A 20,145-nucleotide genomic window follows, 5' to 3' on the forward strand; every position below is an offset into this window, starting at 1 on the left:
CCACATTCCCCAACTCTGAACTCTGCCCACTCTCACCACACCCACCACACACACACACACACACACACACACACACACACACACACACACACACACACAGAGTTTCCCTGCATTCCATAAATGGCGTCTTTATCTTTCCAGTTCTCCTCTTCTGATTTCAAACCATATACCCAACAATGAGCAAAAACAACTGGCCCTGCCTTCAAAGTATATTCAAATCCAACTTTACTCCCACTGCCACCAAACTGGCCTTCTAGCCTCTCCTGGACCCATGATAGCCAAAGTGAAATTAGATCATTCTTCTCAAAATCTCCAGTGTCTTCCCCTTTCACTGAGGAAAGCCAAAATCTTTCCTTTGCCTTTTAGGACCCTACATCACTGGGCCTATACTGCCTCTCTGACCTCCAGCTATGCTACTCGTCTCCCCTCTCATTCCACTCTTGAGCACACCATCTATCTTCCCATATCACAGCCTCTATACACCCTGTTCCGTTTGACTGCAGGGTTCTGTCTACTTAAACATCTTATCAAACAGACCCTCCCAGGAAGCCATATGTAAAACAGGAAACTCTCCTCTCAAATCCTCTGACATACTATATATTTACTGGTCTGTTGTTTACTTCCATCCATTAGCATGCAATCTCCACTAAGTCAAGGGTACAATCTTTTTTGTTCATTGCTGTACCCTTAGTACGCAACATGAGTCAGCTCATAGCAGATTCTCAAGAAGCATGTGTTAAACAAATAAGCTGTGCTTTTGAACAAAAAAAGAGATACATATAAAGAGTCTGCTTACCTTCTTCATCACTGAGTCCTAGCTGCCCTGCATTATTCATCCCCCAGCCAAAAACTGCCCCTGAGAGAGACAGGGCAAAGCTATGAGCTCCTCCTGCTGCCACCTGAGCCAGGGGGATGCCCTCCAGGGACCTCACCCTCTGCGGGCTGGCTTGGGAGGGGAACTCCTTCCCCAGGCCCAGCTGCCCATGGCTGTTCTTTCCCCAGGTGAAGAACTGACCATCTGAAATAAAAACAGGGTAACTAGTATTAGCAGAAATGAAACAAGTTCCATTCACAAAAATAACCTCATTAGAACAACAGAGTTGCCCAGCAGAGTCATTTGTTAGTTGCTCCCCTTCAATACATCAAACCCTCCTGAGAGTGAGGGAACAGACACCCTTCATTCACACTACTAAGACTGCCAGAACCAAAACTCTCACTTGTCATGACAACAAGTGATAAACTGAGTCTTACTGCCCTTTGAAGGCTATGAACATTTACGCAAAGAAAGGAAAAAAATTAAACATTTAAGTCAATTCAGTTTTGAATAGGCCAATCACCAGGCTTAGATCCACAAGCAAGCTGACTAGTTCTAACCACACCCAGATCATGAAACCCAGGGCTCATGAAGTCTAGCTTCTACCTCAACTATCTCACAGAGGATCAAGCACAACATGTTGGTACTGAATTCCCCTCAAATTTATTCTAACATGGAATGCAGTATTATTTGCTGGCTTGGATTTCTCTTAATGTCTTCTTTATCACTTATTTAGGTCCTTGATAATAGAATGTAGCTTAGCTGTAGCTATCAAAAAATCAATCTTCTATACGTTCAAGAGCATTGAGGTTAGGTTCTTCCTCCTACTCATCCTCCCGTGAGAGCAATAATGACCACCTTCTTCATCGTCCACATTCTGAGAAAAATATGAGCTGCACAAAGGCTGTCTGAGAAATGCCACTGTCCAACAGCAGTGCATAGACCCTAACCAGTTAGTTAAAGATGTCTGATAAGATAACATCACATACAAATGCAAAGAGAAATGTTTCCCAAATTAACATAACGTTGCATAGTATTTCAATGTTACATTACCAGCTGCAAGAGCCAAGCAATGCCAGTTGCCACAGGAAACTTGTAATATCGTCTGCTGGTTCAGCTTTTGTATTAACCTGAAACAGAAAAGGCTTTCTTCTTAAGAGGGCATTCACAGACAATGATCAGAAATATTCCCAACAGTTGTAATAAATAACATCTTTCCTAAAAGACTTTTAAAAATCAAATATATGATCTTACATGATATAATTCTACTAGGTCTTTCACTAGCCTCCTAGATTAGGAGTTACTGTTAAAAAAGAAAACAAAAACAAAAAACACTTCTGCGCTTAAACCGATTACCATAACTCTGTTAATTCCCACCTTCTCATTTCCAATTGAGGGGCAAATGGAGTAAGCTACAGAACGGAGATCCCCAGGAATATGGCTGGTGTCTAAATGGTTTTCAAAATGAGGGCAATGCCATGATCCAGCAATCCCACTTCTGGGTACATACCTAAAGAATTGAAAGCAGGGCTCCAAAGAGATATTTGTACACACATGTTGAGAACAGCATTATTCACAATGGCCAAAAGGTAGAAGCCAAGTGTCCATCAACAGATGAGTGGAAAAACAAAATGTCATGTATTTATACAATAGAATATTAATCAGCTTTTGAAAAAAGGGAAACTCCGACAAATGCTGCAATATGGGTGACACTAGAAGACATTATGCTAAGTGAAATAAGCCAGTAACAAAACGGCAAATACTTTGTGAATATACTTATGAGAGATATGGAGAGTAGTCAAATTCATACAAATCAAGTCTGATGATGAGAAACAGGGAGTTGCTATTTAATGGGTACAGACTTCAATTTTTGCAAGATGGGTTTTTACAATTTCCGGGAAATTGTTTATACAACTATGTAAATATACTTAACACTTAAACTATACACTTAAAAATGGTTAAGATAGAAATTTTTTTTTTTTTTTTTTTTAAAAATAACTTATTTTCAAATTAGTTTCCACATAACACCCAGTGCTCATCCCCACGAGTGCCCTCCTCCATGCCCATCCCCCCTCCCCCCTCCATCCAAGATAGAAAATTTTATGTTTGGAGTATTTTATCACAATTTTTGTTTACCACATTTTTAAAACTTTAAGTGCAAAACCCGAATTCCCTAGGATGGTAAAGAGGAAGATCAGATGAATACTTTTCAAATCCTATGCCTCTGCTTGCTCATGTGAAAGACAGGGACAAGAACAGTACTTATTTCACAGGTTGTGGTTAAAAAAAAAAAAAAATACACGAAAAAAAACATGCAACGTGCCTGGTGCTTCCACCACAGAATTGGGCACCTAGGAATATCTCCTGCTCCCTATTGTTACAGCTTGCAAGTTGCCATGTTCCTCGACATTAAGTCTATGCCATGGGAACAAAGGAGTCAGAGGGACATGCCCTCAGGAGAGAAGAAAGATGGCCAGTCAGGGAGTGGATTATTCAGTGTCAAGGACATACTGCTTTTGCTAATGTTTTATTTTCTCAGATACAAAAAGCTTATAATAAAAGAGTTCACATATGCATTTAGTACCAAATAGAACCCAACTACTTTTTATTGAGATCATTGGAGATTCACATGCAGTTATGATATTTGAAATAGGATATAAATATTACATTACATGTTAACTAACTAGAATTTAAATAAAAAGTTGACAAATTAAAAAGTAAATTTTCAAAAAAGAAATAGTACAGAGATCCCATGTACACTTTGTCCAGTTTCCCCTAGCGGTGACATTTTGTGAATCCACAGTATAAAAATTATAACCAGGACACTAACATTAATACAATCTACAAATTTTATTCCTATCTCCCCAGCTTTATTTGTACTCAATTCTGAGTGTGTATTAATTTTATCACCCGTGTAGGTTCACATATCCACCACCACAATCAAGATACTAAACGGTTCAAACACCATAAGGATTCAGGTTGTACTTTTTTATAACCACTACTCCCTTCCCCTATCCCCAGCCCCTGACAACCACTAATCTGTCCTCCAATCCCAAAATTCTTTCATTTCAAGAATATTACATAAATGAAACCATACACTAGGTAAACTTTTGGGATTGGCTCTTTTTCCCTCTCAGAATAATTCTCTGGAAATTCATCCAAGTTGTTATGTGTTTCAGTAGTGTGTAGAACCCTACTATTTCTTAAAATTGGAAAATGCATTACTGCCTAAGGGGCCAATGTTTCAGAAATTTTATGCAGTAATAATCCTTTTCTTCCTGGCCAGTTTCCACTCAAATTCTCTATAATTCTCCCTTTATGGGTCAACCATTACTCTTGTCACAATCTTCATAATCAGTTACAGAAAGGAAGCAGGTCAAAAGGACAAAGATAAACAATAGAAAAATTATAGACTTGAGGTGGAGAGAAGGGATATATAAAGAGTGCGAGCATACAGTATGTTTTACCTATGCATCTCATTCTATCCTCCCAGTAACTTCGTAAAGGTACAAAATACATAATACCACTTTTAAGTTAAGAAATTGATGTTTAGATAAGTTAAACAATTTGTTCAAGGTCATCCACCTAATAAATAACAAAACCTGCACTAGAGTCCTGTTTGACTTCTAAGCTATGCTACGTTCCACAATGCTAGGGTATGAATTAACAAATTTATTTCAAATTAACAAATTAATTCTTTTAAAATAGAAAATTATACACAAACCAAAGCTTTAGAAATCATCCATAATTTAGATATGACTAATGAAAATTAAATTGTTCTTATAACACAAGTTATTTCATTTTTAGAAATGAAATGCCACTAAAAATCTTTGAGTCTTTGGTCATCAACATTTTGTCATTTATGTTATAAATCTTTCCCCTAATTATCATATAATTTCATTAAAATATATATAGCACCACTTTTTTTTCTTATTGCCACTCTCTATCCCCCCAAAATTCAACTAATTTTTGGAAAAAATGAATCCAAGACATTATCAGCTCTAAATCAGGAAGACAATCAAATCACTCTTACCCCCATGTCCCTCTTTTTCTTAAAACAGCTTTTGATTAAAGTTAAGAAGGGTAAAAAGGAAGAGGAAGAAGAGTATTTGGTCCTCTAAAGGGGACAATAACTGGGCAGGGGAGAAGAGGTTGTTTATTCAACAGATGCAATAAGGAGCTCATGTGCTGGGCACTCTTACCAACAGTGATGCTGAACTGAATAATCTAGGTCTCATGCCAACAAGAGCTCCCAGCTTTTCATTATTTAATGACTAATATATATAGTTATATATATATTATATATGTTATATAATATACATATATATTATGCTATATATATTTATAATATTAAAAAAAGGAATTAAATGAAGGAAATAAACTGGTGGCCTCTTTGATCATAAAGAACTCTTGAAAAATTGAGACTCCACCCCTAAGAAGCTCACCTGGAAGTCACTTCGTTATTCTGGATATCTACTTAGTGGTGAAGCATCTGATAGATACTTAATTAAATCATTTAAGATTCAGAAATCAAGTAAATATTTGATTTACTTGATTTAAAAAAAAATCTTTTTTTTTTTTTTTTTTAATTCAAACACTTACTGAGTTTCAAACACTATGCTAACAACTAGGTTCCTAGAATAAATAAAGTACAATTCTTAAACGACTCACATTTTTTAACTGGAGATAGACACTTCTACAAATAATCACAATTTTTGTGACAGGTGCTATAAAAGTATAAGGCACAGCAGTGGCACCAAAACAAACAAATAGCAGTTAAATAAAGTAGAACCAAAAACAAAGAGTCTAACAAAACAACAGCAGGAAACAGAATTTATAAAACAGATTCCTGTTCATGACATTCTTACCTGGGCACTGCCACCGAATCCTCAGTAGTCATGAGTCCCAGTTGACCATCACTCCCTGCACCCCACGAAAATAGCTGGCCCCGGTCACTGAGGGCCAGACTGTGGGACTCGCCACATGCAACATGGACAATGTGCTGATCTGCCAAAGCTCCAATTTGCTCTGAAAGAGATATCAAGGAGGAAAACGTATAGCCTAAAAATTACACAGAACTTTCTTACAAAGAATTATCCTCCTAGGCAATTTTATTTTTCAGAAAGAACCACTAAATTGGCATATTTTTTGAGATTATAAATTTTATATGTTTCTAAAAGAAATGAATTTAGATCCCAGCTACACTGGGTAGCACACATGCCTGCATCAGCACACACATCCCAGATATTCCCTCCTGTGCCTGGTGCTTCTCTCCAGGGAGAAGCCAAATGTTTACTATTTGGAGAAAGTAAACCAGAGAGGCCCAAATATGAGTAGGAATGAGACAAATGACTAAAAACAGTGGGAATGAGTGAAATTCTGCCTGGGAACAATAAATCCCCCACCCCGCAGAGCCCTCCCTCCCTTTCTAATCCAGAAAATACCTTTCTCCCCTCAATTCTGGGACACAGTCTCATACACACGTAGGTAATAAAAAAGAGAATTTCTCAGAGAAAACAGACCCAAAAAAGAAGATCCACAGACACTGTCATCTGTGGGTCTCCACTGAAATGTCAAGCTTCCTGCTAGTTAACAAGCTTTGCCCACAGCTCCACTCACGTTTTAGTACCTTACTTTTAAATATAAAAGGCTGGCCCAGGATTTTCACATGTGAGGAAAACACTAACATGAAAGAAAAGAGCAAAACAAACAGAAGAAAATGAACTGTGAAGATAAAGATCATGCTGGAAGCAGAAAAANTGCAGAGCCCTCCCTTTCTAATCCAGAAAATACCTTTCTCCCCTCAATTCTGGGACACAGTCTCATACACACGTAGGTAATAAAAAAGAGAATTTCTCAGAGAAAACAGACCCAAAAAAGAAGATCCACAGACACTGTCATCTGTGGGTCTCCACTGAAATGTCCAGCTTCCTGCTAGTTAACAAGCTTTGCCCACAGCTCCACTCACGTTTTAGTACCTTACTTTTAAATATAAAAGGCTGGCCCAGGATTTTCACATGTGAGGAAAACACTAACATGAAAGAAAAGAGCAAAACAAACAGAAGAAAATGAACTGTGAAGATAAAGATCATGCTGGAAGCAGAAAAAAATTTATGCTGTTAGAGAAATAAAAGAAGATAAGGACCATTCAAACATCTGAGAAACAAAATCATCTTAGAAAATTAAAATACAGCAGCATATTTAAAGAAAAAAACCTTTGGGGCACCTGGCTGGCTCATTTGGGGTTGTGGGTTCAAGCTTCACATTGGGTGTAGAGATTACTTAAAAATAAAATCTTAAGAGGGGCACCAGAGTGGCTCAGTGGTGAGCCACCACTTTTCAAGCTTTTTTCAAGAAAAAAGTTTCTAGAAAAGAAAACAGTTTAAATACAACAGAACAAGGATCAGAATGGCATCAGACTCCTCAGAAGCAATACTGAAAACTAGAAGACAATGGAGCAATGCCTTCACAATACTGAAGGAAAATGACTTCCAACTGAGAATTCTGTACCTAACCAACCCTGAATCAAATGTGAGGAGAAGGGAAAAAGAATAATTTTCAGACATGTAAGGCTCTCAAAATATTTAACTCAGATGCTGCCTTTCTCAGAAAGTTACCATAATATAATGCCTCCAAAACAAAGGAAGATTTTGGACCCAGGAAACAGAAATCTTACAAAGAAAGAAGTGAAGAACATTTCCAAAACACTCTGTAGCATGAAGTAAAGTTGAAAGGATGTCTCCAAGGTGAAAAATGAAATACAATCAGATGAATTTTATATTGTTATAGGTTTTACAGTTCTTTCAGAGAATACAGAGATTACTACGTACAAGAAAAAAGTAAAAAGATATCATTAATGCCATGAAACACATAAAATGTTGTATAGGAAACAAAAAGTAATCATGTTATACAAAACCATAATAACCAAATACATGTAATTTACACAATTAAAAATCTCTTGTTAACTGATTTAAAAAATCAACTATTTGGGAAAAGAGAAGTGTCTGGGGTGCAGAAGAGGAGAGAGTGGGTGGAGAATATAAAAGAATGCTAATCTTCCCCAGTGTTTCTACATTATGTCCAATACTGAAAAAAAATCAAGAAAGAGCATTACAAGCATGTTATTTAGGAATATAAAGGTGATATTAAAAGAAAGTGCTAAATAAAAGAGTTGACAAGAATGGTCTCTGCTAGTGAAGCTCCAGGGTGGAGAAAGGGGAGGCAGGGAGCTGCTATTTGAGCTAAACATAGTTTGTGTATATATTTAATTGAAAACAAAAGCTTTTTTTTTAAAAGAATAAGCAACTAAAAATATGCTCACATCAAAGGATTCTCCTGAAAGATGCTTGAACTCTTGTAGTTCCCATTGCCCAACTTCTTTAACATCTACTCACAATTAGAACCTATGTCCCAACTCAGCCTTGCCTCACACACTAGCAACAGTCCTGTCTTTATTTTGGAATAAGGTAAGAAATTCCTAAATCAAAGTACCTCGGGTGATTCAGACTCTACCCCTCTGACCAAATATCCACCTTGCACCACAGTTCCAGGAGTTGGGCAGCTTTTATGTTCTCCTGGGCCTGGGTACCTGGCCTGACACATCAGCCATGACTGAGGCTCAGCCCCTAATACCTTACTTCCTATGCCAACCATTATCTTTTCTTGTCTGGATATTAGCATCCAGCCTAATACTAACACTAATAAGTTTCTCCACTGTCTGACAGGACACTCTCTACCTGATCTGCCACTATTTTCTTGCCTCAAAATCTGTCAGTAACATTCCTCTGGATCTTGTTTACCACAGTGGAACATCCTCGAAAGGGCATGCTTAGAGTCCAAGTACCATTTACTCCCAATCTGGTCAAGCCCAAGACAAACCAATTCCTGTCCCATGACATATTAGCCGTCAAAACAGACATCACATCACCACTGCCACAACAAAACCTGTGGCCTCAAAGGCAATGTCCAGTAATGCAAAAATCTATGAAGAATCAAACCAATGACTGTACCAAGTCCAACTTATTTTATTTCTTTTGGCAAGAAAACCAAGCTCATTTGATTCAGACTGGAGATCTGTTACAGTGAAATTATAATCCCTCTTTCTAGAATCTACTCCTTAGGTCGGGCCAATGTGGGAATGAATGCTTCATTCACACCTCTCCCTGAACGCTCCTTTGCCCCACTTGAGAACTGTCAGACTGCACATTTTCACATGCAATCTCTCTGGTTAATTCTGTCAATACTATATGCTATATTTTGCAGATCATGACAGAACCTCAACCCACGCATTAAAATAATTAAACACACTGAAAAAATATTTGGCATTTTTTGATGATTAAAGCATATTTTCTCTCTGATCCTCTCACAGCAACCCTTTAAAGTCTTTAACAGTCTTTAGCAATGTTCTCAATACTGAATGAGCCAAAGGAATAGGGCAGAACAGTGGCAAATGTGGGATATGCTGCTTACAGCAAGTCAGCAGTTCAACTGGACTTACATTATTAGGATTATTTCTACTTGGTTTTTGAGCCTATCATAATTTTTAATGTATTTTCAAGCTAATAGTGAATTGAGCATTAAACCATCAAAGGATGGTAACAGAAAAGGAAAATATGAGCCTAAAGGGTATATGGATGATGTCAATACTTACTTAATCCTGCAACAACCCTGTGAAGCAGGTTTATGATAAGCCTCAGCTCAGAAAACATGTCATGTGTCCAAGAGTCACAATTAATGAGTGGAGAGCTAGAACTGGATCTCATGTCCTTCTGACCCTCTAGGCTGTATTATATTCTTTCGTGGAAAAGGACTAGATAGATTTTAAATCGGTAAAAGTAATAATGAAGTAATTAGTCTAGGTATGGACAACAAAAAAATGGCTCTTTTTCCTCACTGTTCAGATGAGAAATATATTTAATAGTCTGCAGCTGGATGGAAACTATACAGAATATATAAAATTAGCAATCAACATTTGGTACTAAATTTTTAACTAATAAAACTATAATTAAATGTCAGCAGTTGATATGAGAAAAAGGATTAAACTCTCATTACTTAAATACATACTTTCTGAGTTTCTCCAAATTATCTACTCTACTCTAAGACTGCACTTTTCTTTAACAGTAGAAAACAAAAGACAAGGCCATCCTGTGCATTCTAAATCCTCACATTCACCCAACCCTGGTTCCTGCTTCCCACTGAACTTACCCTGGTGCACGTCCCACACCTCCTGCTGCTACACTCTGCTCTCCCCTGGCACTGTTCCCTCAGTATAAGCAACCCAGTCTGAGGGGTGTAGCTGACTTTAACTAAAGATCTGGAATGATAGAAATAAACATTATCTCAACAAACCAATCAAAACAGACTATAGTTCAAGTTCTCCTGCAGATTCCAAAAAGAGAATTCCCTAGTGCCTGAGTCTCCTCCTGGGGTCCCTTATATTCCCACAATATAAATAGGCTATCTCTCCATTGTTAGCTTCTGTGTCTTGTCCTAAGTCATATTCCAACTACTTTCTTAATTATTCATTTAAACATCTGCAGTGGGGGGGTCTGGTCTATGCCTAGTGAGTCTCAACTCTATAATACAACTCACACTTTAAAGTGATTTCCCCCCATAAGAGAGTTATTTCCGTAAGAGAAATTCTATCTTGTTCCTAAGTCAACACACTCAAACCAGAGTCAGCTTTTCAAAAACAAATTTTTTATTTATTGTACAGTAAGACTGACCTTTTATTATGTACAACTCTATGAATTTAAACACATGTCACAATCAAGATATGGAACATCACTCCAAAAAAAGTCCCTTATGCTATCCCTTAATCACATACTCTCCTCATCCCTAACTCCTGACAACCACAGATCTGTTTTCTAGCGCTATAATTTTGTTTTTCTATACCATCACATAAATGGAATCCTATAGTATCTAACCCTTCAAGTCTGAATTCTTTCACTCCATGTAATGACTGGGAGACTCATCCAGGTTACTGAATGTATCCCCCAGTGACCAGTACTCCACTGATTATGGATGTACCACAAAGTGGTGTTCCTAGTTTGCAGCAATTATAGAGTTGCAATAAGCATTTGTGTACAGGTAACTGTGTAAGAATAAGTTTTGATTTTCTGAAGTAAATGCCCAAAAGTGGGTATTTTAAACTTCCCAAGTTATTATTTTTGAAGTCAATTTCTTTTCTTTTCTTTTCTTTTTTTTTTTTGAGAGAGAGAGATGGTGCAAGTCAGTGAGGGGCAGAGAGAGAGAAGTAGGTCTCACCCAAAGTGGGATGTAGCTCACCCAAAGTGGGGCTCATGCTCACCCAAAGCAGGGCAGAAACTCACCCAATGTGGGACTCGAACTCTTGAACCATTAGATCATGACCTAAACATAAATCGGACACTTAACTGACTGAGTCACCCAGGCACCCATGAAGTCAATTCTTTATACACAGCATGTGGTAGGATTATTTTTCAAAATCAATATAAGATCCGTATTTTGTTTAGACTATTTATATTTAATAAAGTTATTGGTATGTTTGGATTTTTGACCTACCTTTTTATTATTTGTTTTCAGTTTTGTTCCCTCTCTTTTTCATTGCTCTTTTTCCTCATTCCTACCTTCTTTTGCATTACTTAAATATATTCTAGAATTGCATTTTAATTCATTGTGTTTTTTACTATATCTCTTTGTATAATTACCTAAATGACTGCTCTAGGAATTACAAAATAAATAATTATCTTTTCAGTCTACTTAGAATCAATACCATTTCAAGTAGAATGCAGAAGTTTTATCATTATATGGGTCTCTTTTATCCTCCCCCACACAACCTACCTTAAATATCTTAAATAATATATCTGCACACTTTGAAAATTCCACCACAATGTTAGAATTTTTGCTGTGAATCAAATATATTTTAAAGAACTCAAGAAGAGAATAGTCTATAACATTTACCCATGTACCTACTATTTCTGTTGCTTTTTCTTCATTCCTGATATTCTAGTATTCCTTCTGTTATCATTTCCTTTCTAAATAACTTTCTTTAGCAATTGTCTAGGACCGGTCTGCTGGCTATGGGTTTTCTGACTTCTCCTTTATCTGAAAATATCTTTGTTTCACATTCATTTGTGAAAGGTCTTTTTTGCTAGATACAGAATTCTGGGTAGACTTCTATTCTTGTAGCACTTTAAAAATGCTGTGCCACTTACAGCCTCCATACTTCTAGGGTGAAATTCACAATAATTTGACAATATTCCCCTACAGGTAATATGTGTTTTTCCTCTGGTTGCTTTGAAGTGTTTTTTCAGAAGTCTGATTATGATCTTCTTGGTGTGGATTTCTTTTGGTTTATCTTGCTTGGGTTTACAGCACTTCTTGAAGTTGTTTTTATCTTTTGCCAAATTTAGAAGTTTAGCAACCATTATCCTTTACAGTACCACATTCTTTATCCTCTCCTGCCAGGACTCCCATGACATGAATTATTAGACTTTCTGTCCCTGTCCCACAGGTTGCCAAAATCCTGTTTAATTTTTATCCTCAATCTCTTCTATCTGTTATTCAGATTGGAGAATTTCTATTAGCCTATCTTCAGCATCATTGATTTTTTCCCTCTGTCCTCTCCATTCTACTACTGAGGCCATCCAATGAGTTTTTCACTTTGGCTATCTTATTGGTTCTTCTTTATATAATCTACTTCTTTGCAGAGAATTTCATATTTCCATTTATTTCACAAGAGTTTGAGCCAGACTATTGGAACATTTGTATGATAACTGCTTTAAAATCTTTATCAGATACAGGCGCCTGAGTGGCTCAGTCGGTTGAGCATCTGACTTCAGCTCAGGTCACGATCTCATGGTTCGTGGGTTCGAGCCCCATGTCAGGCTCTGTGCTGAATGCTTGCTCAGAGCCTGAAGCCTGTTTCGGATTCTGTGTCTCCTTCACTCTCTGCCCCTCCCCCACTCATGCTCTGTCTTACTCTGCCTCTCAAAAAATAATAAATGTAAAAAAAATTTTTTTAAATAAAATCTTTATCAGATAATTCCAATACCTATGTTATTCTAGCTTTGCCATCAACTGATTATTCCTTACCATACTAGTTGAGATTTTCCTGGGTTTACATTTGCTGAGTAATTATGAATTGTACCATAAACATTTTGAGTATTATAAGACAGTGGATCTTATTTAAATCTTCTGAAGAATCCTGACAATTGTGTATTAGTTTTCAAAGCTTCTGCACTGCCATTCAGATTTGTGCCCTGTACGGACCACATGGTGGCCAGTCTGGCACATGGGTGGTGATGTATGTGTTAGTTCAGTTCTCAGAGTCATTTATATACAAAGAAGGATAAGACCCACACATACACAGCTCAGGGGTGAGCTAATAAGTTCATAGATAACGGGGCACCTGGGTGGCTCAGTCAGTTGTACACCCAACCAGTTCGGGTCACGGTCTCGCAGTTTGTGAGCTTGAGCCCCACGTTGGGCTCTGGGCTGACAACTCGGAGCCTGGAGCCTGCTTCAGATTCTGTGTCTCCTTCTCTCTCTGCCCCTCACCTGCTTGTTCTAACCCCTTCTCAAAAATAAATAAACATTAAAAAAAAAGTTCATAGATAATTATATGCAGCTGCTTTCTCAAGCTCCTTCTTCCCTGAAATCTCCCCCCAACACTTTCAGGTTTCCTGGCCCTCCTCTGTAACTCTCCAGCCAATATACTGTACTTCCACAGCTGTACCTGCTTCTGGGGACAAACAGCAGGAAGATCAGAGGGAGAAAATGGTGAACTCAATGGCAGTTCAATGAATTCTGTTCTTCTTTCCCAATCCACCTGCCATCATTTGCTTTTCAGAAACCACAAATAGCTACTTCATGCAATCTGTCCAGGTTTTATAGTCACATTCAGCAAGAGAGATAGAAAAGAATGTGCTTGCCCTATCATACCTGAAACTGGAAACCCAGACCAGAATTTTAAAATAACGTTTTTCTTCCCATACATGTTTGGATTTATTTTTTTAATCAGAGAAAGTCCACAAACTATCTTTGTTCAACCTGGCTAAATTAAAAGAAAAATCAAAGGCACAGCTCTCCCACAAATGCTCCAAATAAAATTGTATTAACCTTCCTATGCAGTGTAGAGCTGGATTCCTGGAGGCATATAGCATCTCTGGGCAGCTGATACTTCATTTAAATTAACCAGGAATATCTTAATCCTATGAATGTCAATCCTATGCCCAAGTTTAAACAATCATTAAACCAAATCTTTTCAACTAAAGAATGAATGAGAGAAAAAGAGCAGTTATGATAGAATTCAGAGTAGTACTTCTCAGTTCAGAGACAGGTGACTTTATCTTGAGCCTTAAAGTTTATATACAAACCCTCCCACCTCTCTAAAAAAACCAAACACACACTAAGAAGAATGTTCTGATAATATTTTCTTCTTAGAGCCATAAACTTCAAACTACCATGTATGCTTTCAGATGCAATAAACCAGATACACTAAGGCAGTCAGAACATAGAGAGGCCTGCCATAGGCAATGGAAGGGGAAAAGACTGTGTTTTTGAGTCATTAGCACTGCAGTTGTCAGAATAAGATCAGCTGCAGTGACTCAGTTATTTTTCAGGAACTCAGAATTGCCAATCGTGGCATAATTTGATGCTTTAAAGGGGTTTGAACAGAGAGGCATGGTTCTGGTCCAAGATGATGAGGTAAGAAGACCCTGAACTCACTTCCTCCATGGAACATACCAAATGTACACCTATTTATATAGTAATTCCTCCTGAAGAACTGAGGGCTGACTGAACAGCTTTAGCATATCAAAAAACCACACAGAGAACAGCCAAGAAAGACAGAGACAAAGTAACTAACAGAACCCCCACCCCAACACTATGAACTACCTTGGGGAGGAATAGTACTGAGGGACGGTGAGCAGATATGTCTGCCATGGGGCAAAGGAAAAAAAGTCTCAGTTTAAAGAGCAACTAAATACATAAAAGTACATAAAAAAAAAAATCCAGCTCTAGAATTCCACCAAACAGTGGGGGAGCTGCTAGAACTCTCTCCAGGTTGAAGGGGCTAGTGAGAGCCTGGGTTAGCGCCTCCCCGGTACTCTGATAGTGCAAATGAGAGCAGGATGCTACAGCTGGCCTGCTACCTCAGTGAGCACAGAGCCCCTAGCTAAAAACAGTCCTGGATACCCTGGGGCACAGAAAAAAAGCCACGGTTAAAAAGAGCAAAAAGAAAATATAAGAAGTAACCCTAAAACCCTACCAAACAGCACGGGAACTGCTGGAACCCTCTCCAGGTCTGGGGTCCTAAAGAGCACGATGGTTTACTATGTTCCCCTTCCACCTTGAAAGTATGGACCAGACCAAGGTGCAGGCAACTCTAAGTGGCCGACAGCCTCAGTGAGCCCCAGACCCCTAACCTACACCAGGCCCAGCCCTCCTACCAAGGAGACCCCAGCACACACATACCATGGCACCCCTGGTCAGTGCTCATTACAGCCATTACAACAAGGTGGTGCATAACCCCCTAGAACACTCCAGGCCTGTATGACTTCAGCTTCAGATGGCTTGGCTAAGGCTCCCCCCTGATGTAGAGTCCTCTGACATCCTGGTTCACAATGACTTCAGCTCTGGCCACCCTGCCAGCACATTCCCCTGATGGAGCACCCCAGAACCCCAGTCCATGCCTGCCTCAGTTCCAGCTGCCTCACCAGGGCACCTCCTAAATGGAATGTCCCAGGAACCCACAGCCACTACCCCACCTCATCTCCAGGCACCCCACAGGATGTCCCCTGTGCAGATGCCCTGGCACATCCTGACCCACATCAACCTTGGTTCCAGTCACCACACCAGAGCACCCCCCTATGTTGAATACCCCATGACCACCCCAATAGCTTACACCAACTTCAGCTTTAGCAGGTCTGCCAGGGCAATCTCTACACAGGGAATCCCCCAGGACAACACCGACCACACCTAATTCAGCTCTGACCGTATCGCCAGGGCAGCCACAATAGAGTGCTCTGGGATGACAAGCCCATGTTGGCCAAAATTCCAGTGAGGCAGGCACACAGTCTATACAGGGATGGCCATACACAAGGCCATGCCTTCAAGTTCAGGAGAAGTAGCTGTTCTGCCTAACCCACTGACGTAAACACAGAAAGTCAAGCAAAATGAGAAGACAGAGGAATATGATCCAAATGAAAGAAAAAGACAAACCTTGGAAAAAGAACAAAATCATAAGGTCATAAAAATACTCACTGGACTGGAGCAGAGTGGATGAACTACTGAGAACTTCAACAAAGAGATAAAAAAATATGTGTATATAAAAACCAATCAGAGCTGAAGAATACAACAACTAAATGAAAAATACACTAAGGGGAATCAACAACAGATTAGCAGATGCAGAAGAATGGAGCAGCAACCTGGAAGACAGAGTAATGGAAAGCACCCAAGCTTAACAGCAAAAAGAAAAAAAGAATTTTTTAAAAATGGTGATGGTGGGAGTGCCTGGCTGGCTCAGTCAGTAAAGCATGGGACTCTTGATTACAGGGTTATAAGTCTGAGCCCTATGTTATGTGTAGAATTTACTTAAAAAAAAAAAGACATTTAATGCAACTGATGTTCTAATAACAAACTACTCATTGAAACAACTCCTCTGATTCTATCCTTAGGTAAAAAAAAAAGGGGGGGGAATGAACACCACCAACACTGAGTTTGGTTTCTCTATATTCATATGCAAAGAACTGTTACTTAAGACTAATAAATAAATGAGGAGAGATTAAAGGATATCTTGGACAACATCAAGTGAATAAACCTTCACATTATAGGGGTCCCAGGAGAAGAAAAGATAGAGAATGGAGCAGAAAGCTTATTTGAAGAAATAATAGCTGAAAACTTTCCTATCCTAGGAAACAAACATCAGGTTTAGGAAGCACAGAAAGTTCCAAACAAAATGAATCCAATGAGGTCCATACCATGACACATAATAATTAAAATGTCAAGGGTTAAAGATAAAGAGAAAAATTTAGAAGCAGCAAAAGAAAAGCACAAAGTTATATACAAAAGAACATGCAAAAAGCTATCAGCTGATGTTTTAGCAGAAACCTTCCAGGCCAGAAGGGAGTAGCATGATATATTCAAAGAAGAAAACCTGCCAGCAAGAATACTCTATCTGGCAAGGTTACCTTTCAGAATTGGAGAGATAAAGAGTTTCCCAGACAAAAGTTAAAGGAGCTAATCACCACTAAACATTTATAAAAAATGTTAAAGAACTTCTTTACATGAAAAAGACCATAATTAGAAATAAGAAAAGTATGAATATAAGACATAAAATATGACAACATATACATAAAAGGCAGAGGGAGAGGGGAGCAAAAAAGTAGTTATTTTAGAATGTGTCTGAACTAAGTGACCATCAATTTAATATAGATTGATACATACTCAGGATGTTACACATAAAATACATGGTAACTACAAGCTTAAAACCTATAATATGTGTACAAAAAAATAAAGAGAAAGAAAGACAAGCTCAATGCTACACAAAGTCATCAATCACACAGAAAGGTATAAATACCTAGTAGTGCAATTGCTGGGTCATGGGTAGTTCTAGTTTTAATTTTTTGAGGAACCTCCATACTGTATTCCAGAGTGGCTGCACAAGTTTGCATTCTCACCAAAAATGTAAAAGGGTTCCCCTTTCTCCACATCCTCACCAACATCTGTTGTTTCCTGAGTTATTCATTTTAGCCGTTCTGATAAGGTAGTATCTCATTGTTTTGATGTGTATTTCCCTGATGGTGAGTGGTTTTTGTTCAGGGTGGTAGAATTAAAGAGTATTTTTTATTTGCTTCTTTTTCTATAGGCTTTAAATTGTGAGTAATACACATGAAATTACTTAGGTTAATATGGAATTTTTTTAAGTTTTATAAAAGGATTCTATAATCACTTCCTTGTGTTATTCACATTTTTTTCAACAGTTCAAATCCTTGTCATTCAACGTGATTTAACAATAGGAGACCACTTTCAAGCTTGCAGATTATTTTTCCTATTTTAGACTGTGTGCTGCCTTATAAACAATAAATGTAAAAATGTACAATCATAATGAAGATCAAAATCACTTCTGGAGGGGCTTCCTGAAGACATTTAATCCCACTGATTTTTACTGATTTGCATAATAATTTTGTCACAGCGGGGATGTCTGGGTGGCTCAGTTGGTTATGTGTTCAACTCTTGGTTTCGGCTCAGGTCATGATCTCACTGTTAGTGAGTTTGAGTCCCATGTCAGGCTCTGTACTGACAGTGTGGAGCCTGCTTGGGATAGTCTGTCTGTCTCTCTCTCTCACAAAATAAGTAAATAAAGAAAAATAATAATTTTATCACAGTAGGCAAAACATTTCTGTATTGAGATCCATCTACTATCTTTAGATTACAGTCTTCTGTCCATTTTCTCTTAAAAACATATGTGTATGTAAAAACTCCAAACAGATATAGACTGTATTGATGTGCAAGACCCAACTATATACTGCCTTCAAAACACCCACTTCAAATATCAAGACACAGAAAAATGAAAAGTAAAAGATACATCCTGCTCACACTGATCAAAAGAAAGCTGAAGCTGCTATATTCGTATCAGGCAAAGTAGACTTCAAAGCAATGAATATTATCAGGGATAAAGAATGACATTTCATGATATTAAAAGGAACAATTCATCAAGAATCTTAAATCTTAAATAATCTAAATAAACCTTAAATACTCTTAAATGTGTGCATACCTAGAATTTCAAAGTACACATAGCAAAATTTAGCCAAAAGAAGAAATAAACAAATCAACAATGATAATCAAAGATTTAAACACTATACTCTCATTAATGGATAGAATAAGCAGACACAAAATCAGTAAGTATATAGTAAACTGAACAACATCATCAACTTGACCTAATTGGCAACCCATAAACAGCAAAATATACATTCTTTCCAATTGCACACAGAGCATTCACCAAGATAGACTGTATTCTGGGCTATTATACAAATCTAAGTAATTTTAAGAGGTCTGAAATCATACAAAATATATACTGTGACCATAGAATATTAAAGTAGAAATCATTAAATGAAAAATATCAGTAAAATTTCTATGTATTTGGATATTAAACTACACACCTATAAATAATCTATAAGTCAAAGAAGAAATCACAAAGGAAATCATTACAAAATATTTTGAACTATATAAGAACATGCCCATTGAGAATTTGTTGAATACTGCTAAATAAAATGAAGTTTAAAAGGCAATTTTTTTTTTAGCTGAAATGCTTATTAGAAAAGAAGAAAAGTGGAAAATCAGTGATTTAAATTTCCACATTAAGAAATTGGGGAAAAATAGTATATTAAGCACAAAGTAAATAAATAAATAAATAGAAGAAAGGAAATGGTAACAGCACAAACCAATAAAACAGAAGGAGGAGGAGAAGGAGGAGAGGGGGAGGGAAGGAGGAAGAGGAGTAATATCATTGAAACCAAAATTTTCTTTAAAAGTATTAATAAATTAGTTAACCTCTACCCAGTCTAATTAGGAAACAAAGAGAGAAAACACAAATTATCTCTATCAAAAAACAGCTTACAGACATGAAAAGGATAATAAGGGAACATTATAAAAAATTTTATGCTCCCAAAATGTGACCACTTAGGTGAAGTAGACAAATTTCTTGAAAGACAACCAATCAAAACTCACATAAAACAGGTAATCTGACTATTCTTATATCTTTTAAAAAAATCGAAATTATAACTAAAAATGTCCCCTTAAAGAAATCTCCAGGCTTAGATGGCATCACTGGTGATTCTATCAACCATTTAAGGAAGAAATAATAACCTATAATAAATCTATATGTAATATAGACAAACTCTTCCAGAAAACAGAAGAGGGCACACTTCCCAACTCATGGTATGAGGCTGGCAACACCCATAAAACAAAACCAAAGACATTAAAAGAAAAATAAATAATCCTAATGAACGCAGATGCACAAGCCTTGTCAAATTTTTAGAAATCAAAAGAAGCAATATGTAAAAATCACTAAGTGAGATTTATCTGAATAATGCGAGTTCAACTTAATAAACAAAAACATTCATGTAATTCACCACTCAATATACTAAAAATGAATATCCATACAATCACTTCATTAGACTGAGAATAACATTCAACAAAATTCAACACCCATAGTTTAAAAAAAATTAGTATCAAGGATTTTCCACAAGTTGATAAAAGAAATCCAAGAAAAACCCACTACCATCACATTTAATAGTGAAAAATGAATGCTCACTCTAAGATCATGAACAAGCCAAGGATATCTACTT

General features: G+C 37.4%; 1 protein-coding gene across 2 annotated transcripts in view; it reads right to left on the reverse strand.

Moving 5' to 3' along the window:
* HERC3 (HECT and RLD domain containing E3 ubiquitin protein ligase 3) overlaps window positions 1–20,145 on the reverse strand; it is a 108,352-nt gene that overhangs the window by 53,057 nt on the left and 35,150 nt on the right. For both annotated transcript variants that reach the window (XM_077765116.1, XM_077765117.1), the window contains 3 exons: window positions 5,683–5,842; window positions 1,868–1,944; window positions 797–1,018 (listed from right to left, as the gene is read on the reverse strand). In XM_077765116.1, coding sequence (XP_077621242.1) covers window positions 797–1,018; window positions 1,868–1,944; window positions 5,683–5,842 — 459 coding nt within the window. The remainder of the gene's footprint in view (window positions 1–796; window positions 1,019–1,867; window positions 1,945–5,682; window positions 5,843–20,145) is intronic.

This window comes from Crocuta crocuta, unplaced genomic scaffold, assembly GCF_008692635.1.
Source record: "Crocuta crocuta isolate KB4526 unplaced genomic scaffold, BGI_CrCroc_1.0 scaffold134, whole genome shotgun sequence".
NCBI lineage: Eukaryota > Metazoa > Chordata > Mammalia > Carnivora > Hyaenidae > Crocuta > Crocuta crocuta.